Source organism: Falco rusticolus, chromosome 2, assembly GCF_015220075.1.
Source record: "Falco rusticolus isolate bFalRus1 chromosome 2, bFalRus1.pri, whole genome shotgun sequence".
In the NCBI taxonomy this organism is placed as follows: Eukaryota; Metazoa; Chordata; class Aves; order Falconiformes; family Falconidae; genus Falco; species Falco rusticolus.
Window position 1 is genome coordinate 88,942,029 of NC_051188.1, and position 7,514 is coordinate 88,949,542.

At 45.9% G+C, this 7,514-nt stretch overlaps 1 protein-coding gene across 3 annotated transcripts in view; it reads right to left on the reverse strand.

Annotated features, from left to right (window-relative positions):
• Positions 1–4,377, reverse strand: part of PDK3 (pyruvate dehydrogenase kinase 3) — a 56,323-nt gene extending 51,946 nt beyond the window's left edge. Inside the window, exon 1 of one of the 3 annotated variants that reach the window (XM_037377127.1) lies at positions 4,102–4,377. In XM_037377127.1, the coding sequence (XP_037233024.1) occupies positions 4,102–4,207 (106 nt within the window). In that variant the 5' untranslated portion in view covers positions 4,208–4,377. The remainder of the gene's footprint in view (positions 1–4,101) is intronic. The other 2 variants (XM_037377126.1, XM_037377125.1) reach the window with 2 other exon arrangements.
• Between the last annotated feature and the right edge of the window lie 3,137 nt (positions 4,378–7,514).

The window sequence follows — 7,514 nt, forward strand, 5'->3', positions numbered from 1 at the left end:
CAACCATTCATTTCATGAAATGTTTGTTAGTATCTTTACTGTCAGCTGAGGCACCCCAACACGATGCAAACCAAGAAGTTGCATGGAGCTTGCTCGCTCAGGCACAGTTCAGCATTAGTACAGCTGTAAGGGTTTTGGCTCACCTACCCCTTATCAAGCCAGGCTGAGCTCATTCTGCCCACACTACAAATCTCTTCTGTGTCTTTTTTTGAAATGCTAGGGCACTCCTACACATAGAAACTCTACTCTCCTCAAACAGACTTGTCTGATGGGTTATTTAACTTCCCCAGGCATACGTGACCGATTGGTTACCTATGTACGTACTTGCTGATGAGTATCATTTGGTGTTTCGGATTAACCCATCATCCTGTAAGGTCTACCTTAGAGCCAACGCAAATCTAAACTGAGATGCTGTATGAATATGGATTTCCAGTACGAGCATTTTTTTTCCCCTCAGTCTAGCCCTCAAAGCGTACAAAGACTCACATACCTGAATGTTAAACCACATGTGTACTTATAATAACTAAAATATCTTTTCTGAAATGAACTTATATCAGACTGGGTCATTAAGGAACACCTGCACTTGGAAATCTACCAAATTAACTTCCAGAGTAACTACCTAGTTTGGAAGTACACTGCTGAATGCAGTTGGTGGTGGTTTTGTTTTTTTCCAGACCAGAATAATTATGGAGGCCTTCATAAACCTGGATTGACATGCTAGCATTAAACAAGGTCAAAACTTGTTTATATTAAGACACACTTACAGAAGGCCATTCTTTTGTAAAGGATTGAGATTGCACAAGAATCTTGTGAAACATACTTTGTAAGAAACTGAATAAACAGTATTCAAGAAGAATGTGCCAACAGACAACAAACACAAGGAAAAAACAGCACAGAATCTGAGCACTCATACTTTGACACAGAGGTCCCAAGCCCATGACACAGTAACCTCTCACACAGTTGCAACTGCTATGAAGATAGCCACAAGCTGGATTAGAAAGTACATCACGTATAGCAGTACATAGTATGTAGACACAAATAGGACTCAGCTGTAAAAAACAACTGACAATTACTGCTTTAAGTATTTTTATTTCACAGGTTCTTAATACTACTGAGTTAGCTTACACAGCCAAACTGTCTTTTACAGTGGTTTAATCAACTGAATTAAGCTACTTGAGAAAGTTTTAAAATAAACATCAATTTATATCACTGGAAAGGGACAGACTTTGCAGCCCTACTACACACACAATATTCCATACAACCCACAGTTACTTAGCAATAAAAAAGGAGTCTAAGCTGCACATCAATGTACATTGCCACCAGCTGTGTTCGAAGAGACTCTTCAGCCCCACAAAAAATAGTTTCTCTCCCCTCACCAGGATTTTGCAGACAAATTTAGAAGCCCATTAAGTTTAAACCAACATAATCAATACAAAAAAAGACATAAAGACATATTAAAGTAGTTTCAGTGTTGTCAGAAACAAAGTAAAAAATCCTTCTCCAAATAAATTTGAATTCCAGTAAGTGCAAATACCTCTTTTTTAAAAATAGAATAAACATGTGTACCTCGGACAAGAAAATCAGACTACCATGAGAAGGTTATTCACGCATTTCCTTTGGGCTTATTATTCTTTAACATTTTTTGAAAGTTTAGTCATGTTTTTGTAACACAAGTGTTACGTTTATGTAGCTCAACAAAAATGCTTTTTAAGCAAGACATTAAGTAGCTTCCATAACCTGACTACAAGAGTGTCTTCTTCCCATCAAACACTCACACTATGTAAACACAACTGAACTGCACCTTGAGTATCATGCTCCCTACGCTTGGTGTTATTTGCTCTCTTGAATACTCGGTGCCCTGTGCCACCATCAAATTCTTTTTTGGGTAATTCAGGTGCAAGTACTGTAGCTCCCTGACACAGTGCATATTGCCCAGGCCTTCCATGCCTCAGGTGGTAAAACTCTTGCACCAGCATCTTAGGATTTGTTTCCAATTTCTCCTCTAAGCCTCTGACGTCTCAAAAAAACCCTGAAACTACCCAAAGCCATCAACACCTTGGATCACACAAGTAACTACATCGGTTTTAATTTGATTAAACTGCCATAATCTTCCTACTTGAGGCTTCCGAAGTAAATACAGGCACTAAAGAGAAAGTGGAGATGTTAAGTGTCCCGTAAGGCTTAACATCGAGCTGAATTTTACCAAGGCTGATGTGACATACACCTACTAATCTTAGAAACTCCTGGTGACCTTAGAAGCCTAAACCACAGGCATTTTTTTCTTCAGAGGTTTTAAACATCAACAACTATGTAGCTTCCTATCAGTCCTCAGTCCTAAGCCATAAATACACTTAAATATATAGCCTATGCACACACAAGATTCCATAGACGCATCCAGTGACAACAGACTGGAATACATCCAGAGAACAGAGCTGGCCAGGCTGTAACATACCATTCTTACTCTGTTCATTTCCACTTACATAAACCAGGCTTAAAACCATAGTAAGACTACTTCTTCCTGGAGAACCATGAGACACTTTTCAAACCATAAAGTAATACAGATACTACAATATTAAAAAAAAAAAAGCATTACTGAAAGGCTGCCAGACAAGAGATGTCTAAAAGCAAGTAGTAATGCAGGGACAACTTAGAACACCCAAGTCATCAAAGCAAGGACTGAAGTCTTTACACCTGTCTAATTGCAACTGAAAAGCCTCAGAAACATTAATACTTCCCCAGCAACAATTTACAAACACAAATTTCAAACAGACAATGGTGAAATGACTTCTTCAGTGACAGGGCTACAATAAAGATATTCTAAGGTTTTGGACATTGCTCTTGCCAGTACAGAAAGACACAACATAAGGAGCACAAGCACCAGAAAGGAAGACATTGGGAAATGAAAACAAACTGACATGAGCAGGGACCTGAGAAGGAAAGCATGGGTTCTTGTCAGGGTCTCCTTTTAATACAACACAGGACAAGGAATGATTATTTTTTTTTTTTTTTTTTTTAAGTGGAAGAAAATCCTGTCTCACCAAGATGTGGTAGCAAGCCCAGCACTGGCTCTTTATACTTAACAGCATTCTTTCACTAATACTATTACCATAAATCTACAACTGTTTCCACTTTTAACCACTTCCTGGGTTAACACCACTGGGTCTTTTCTGTCTTCTTGCACCTTTAGCCTAATAGTGGAATGAAGGCACACTCTATTAAGCTTCATGGTGTTACATGCAGCCTTTATATTTACCAGCCACATTCATAGGATAATAAAATCTAAACAACTCTTGTGTCAGCAAGCAGGAGCCAATAACCTCTGGTACTAATAAAAGAAGTTTGTGCTTATCTAGATCAAAATGTCAGTTTTCTAACAGCAACACAAGTTGCTCCTGGGTTTCCATCCAGTGCTTCTGAAACAAAGCATGCTGTTTATTCATCAGCAATGCTTCCTAAAGCACACGAACAGGTCTTCTACACAAGAACTGTCAGAGTTCATGCCTGTGGTTTAAGTAAGCCAATCTCTGCATGGCTGATTAAAATTCTCACATTCAAGATTGGTAATTGACTGTCTCCTTCGGTCACTAAACTCGCAATATTCCAGGACAAAACCCCCTATTTTGACCTTCTTCCCCACGGAACTCGCTGTCTGGGAGCAGTGCAAGGAAGGAGAGGCAGCCTGCCCCGCCGGCCCCCGCCCCAGGACGCCGAGGCAGGCGGCGGCGCGCAGCTGGCTGTCACCGCAGGAGCCCGCCCGGCGCACGACGGCCCCGCCAGCCCGCGGGCCCCGGCGGCGAGGGAGCCCGGGCCGGGCCGGCCCCGCGGCGGCAGCGCGCACCGCCCGCCGCCCCCCGCCGCGACTGCGCACCCAGCGCCCGCGGGCGGGCGGGCCCCGCCGCCCAGCTGCCAGGCGAGGAACCGAGGCCTAGGCGCCGGCCGCCGCCGCTCCCCCGCCCGGGCGGGCCCTCGCCGCTCCTGCGCGGCGGGGGAGCCGGGGTGACCCCCACCCCTCTCACCCCGCCGCGGCGGCGGGGAGGGGCGGGGGGGGGGGGGGGCGGCGGGGGGGGGCGGGGGGGGGGGGGGGGCGGCCCCACCACTCACCGAAGTCGAGGAACTGCTTGATAGAGAGAGGCGAGGGGGAGAAGCGGGAGTAGTACTCGATCTGCTTGGGGATGGGGCTCTTCAGCAGCGCCCCGCACAGCCGCATGGCGCGGCGCGGCCGGCTCCTCCTCGCCGCTCGGCTCCGCTCCCCTCCCCGGCGGCGGCGGCACTAGGGCGCTGGGCCGGCGGCGCAGGCACCCGCGCTCATGCCAGGGACGCGCCCAGCGCGGCGGCGCCCGTCGCCCTCTGCAGCCCGGCCCGGCCCGGCGCGGCGGGAGGGGCGAGCGGAGGAAGCCGCCCCGCCGCTGCCCACCCCGCGCGCGCGCGCGCGCTCCCGCCCGGCCTGGCGCACGCGCACGCCCCCGGCGAGAGGGGCGGGGCGGGGAGGGGCGGGGCGGGCGCGAGTGCCTGGCGCGTGTCGCCCGTGCTCTATCCACTCCCAACGGCCGGGGCGCCCTCACGCGCAGGCGTATCGGCGCGAGGGGCGGGGCTGGGCCCGGCGGCGGGGGCGGGGCCGGGGGCGCGCCCGGCCGAGCAGAAGGGTCGGAGTGCCATCCCCACATGGCGGAGTGTCGCCGGCACCCTCTGGGCACAGCCCGTTCCCACCCTGCGGCATCCCTCCAGCTGCGGGCGTTGGGCTGGCCTGTAGAACTGACCAGTTAATGCCTCAGCCAGCCCGTGAAATGCTGCATGCGCGGTTGGCTTCAACCTGAAATTCAGCCTTAATGGCAGCCGCATTGAACGGGTTTTGCGGCTTATGCATGACTGGCAGAAGAAGGGCTCTGCGTTACAAAGCAAGTTTTAAGCGATGGAGAGCACAAGGCTGAGAGGCAGAAGGCTCCGCCATACAGCAGCACGAGGCCTAGCGTGGCCTTAGAGAGGGCCCTAGTGAATCTCCTACGGCCTGTACTCCCTGTGAAGGCAATCCTATGGCCATCAGGTTTCAACTCTTGATAATACAATTTCCTGAGAAGTCCATTTTTACCTGAGAAAGCACCTGAATACAATTAAAATTAATTGTGGTTGCTAAAATCAAAAGTGAAGCCGGGTATTTGAAAGCTAAAACGTACCACTGAATGAAACCACACTCTGTCTTGACCTGCTTTGCTACGATGTCATTTAGGTACATTTATGCCAAATGCATCTGAGGACAAATAACTGGTCACAAATTCCGTCATTTTTTCTCCAATGGGTTCAATATAAACTTCAGCACGTACAAGATATTACTCTAATTTTATAACTGACACAAGAGATACAGATGCTCGCAGTTACCAAAAGTCTCTCTCCATCCTTCTTGTCATGATTGTCCCTATAGAATTTGAGATTGAGAAATCCTGACCTAATGTACAAAATAACTTGTAATAGCTGGAAAACGTTTTAAAATCACTTCAATTGCAGGTTATAGAAATGACCGCCTTGAAGAGATGTGTCATGTAATCAAGACTTCAAAATGAAACATCTTTTGTAATTCTGAGGCTTTTTTGGCAGATGAGGAAAAGTCTTTTAAAACTTTTGTTATATACTCTTCAGGATTTGATTTTGATTTATCTATAGCGTAACTCTGAAATGAGTTTTGGAATTATCTGGCAGAAAATAATACCATTTAGTGTTAAAGACAGAACAGTGTTTCCACAAATTAAGATGAAGTTAGCAACTTCAAAGGATCATACACTGTCAAAATTTAAGCCACTTGGTTTTATATAGCTTTCACATTTTTAAGTAATCCTAGTGTGATTTCACTTCAGCCTCAAAAAACAGCAAGACAATAGTTAACTACTGTGTTGTCTTTCTAAACGCAATACCTATTTTGCAATATAAACGGTGTCACAACATCACTTTCTTGGGAATTTTTTAAACCTACATTAACCAGCCCCTGTGAAAATTGGAATTGTTTTGTCTGTGCAGATACAAACTAAAACCATAATGAAGATGTGGGCAAAGCCACTGGAAAACAGAGCTGTGGTCTTCTCATCAAATAGACTCAATAGCTTCTCTTGACACAGGAGGAACTGATGACATAACCAATAGATCAAATTCTCTGAAAACTGTTCATACACACATTTAAGACGAATATGAATCCCAGTCTCACCCAACAACTCTGCCTAATCTTGTGCATAAGAACTTGCTTGGGAGAACATGAAATGCACTTAGGTAAATCTATGGTTGTTTTACCAATGCAAGACAACAACCAGTATACACCTAACTTAGTTTTTGAACAGTCTGCCTAAATAAAGAAGTTAGTGGATAAACCATGATAAACAGAAACTCACTGAGATCCCTAAGTTTAAAGTGTAAGCTGAGTTTTGCTAAGAGCAGGTGTTTTGGAACATTTGGATTTCTCATACCTCATACCTGCCTCTTTTATGTGTTTCAGCACACATCTGGTGCAGAAATGCTTCCTGCAGCTCATTCTGTGAGTGCCTCCCTGAATTTTTGTTTATATGGTAAAGAGCCTCTACAGGTGTGCAGGGAAGAAAGGATTTACCTCTTAGGAGAAGTTAATTTTAACATTGATAACACAGATAACACTGCTGAATTTCTTGGGTGCTTCGCATTTCCCTTTTATCGAGGGTATTATTTTCATATTTTCCAGTTAAATTCAAAGCTGGAATAACTAGAAGTAGGCTGGGAGTCAAAGATGCCCCGGTTTTACATGGCCCTTTAGTAGCCAGAACATATTCTTCTGCATTCAGTTAAAAAATCTGGGCATGCAGGCAATCAGAAACCTCAGCACCTATAAGAAAATTGGGGTCTTGGTGTGGACACTTGCCAGAAGCCTATGCTGAGAACGAGATGGCTGTGGTGTCCCGGCCCCGAGGGCACCACCCAGCCCCACTGCCCTTTCCTGCCCCCCCCAGGGAGTCCTGAGGGAGCCCCAGCCTTCGCAGGACCCTGACACAGCAGATCAGTTTTTGTTGGGTCATCACTGTGAAAATGGACATGGACAATTTAATCTGAGTAGCCAATCTTGCCTTAAATATTTTTCTTGCTTTTCTGTATTGGAGCCAGTGTAGAATGAATGCCTCTGACTCCCAAACCACAGAAACTTTGCGAGGGAAAATTAGCAATACCAGGTTTTGCTGCCGAGTGGTTCCCTAAAACAGGGCATGTGACCTAGAGCATATTTACATAACCAAAAGCTTTTTGGTGTTTCCAACCCTCGAGAAGTTTTACGTGCTGACTGCTTCCCACTGAATTCAGTTCTAGCATTTAAAAAGGCCTCCCCTAATTTTGTGTTTTGGCTATGATGGGGGAGGGGTAGGTGGGGAAGGGGGTTACATCCTAATGGCAGAGCGTACATGGAAGAGCCTTTGCTGCTCTGTGTATGGGACTAGTCTTTATATGTTAATTCAGCAAAGCCACAGGGATAAATATGGAACATTTATATGAGTAGTAGTCAGAAAATTAAGTTA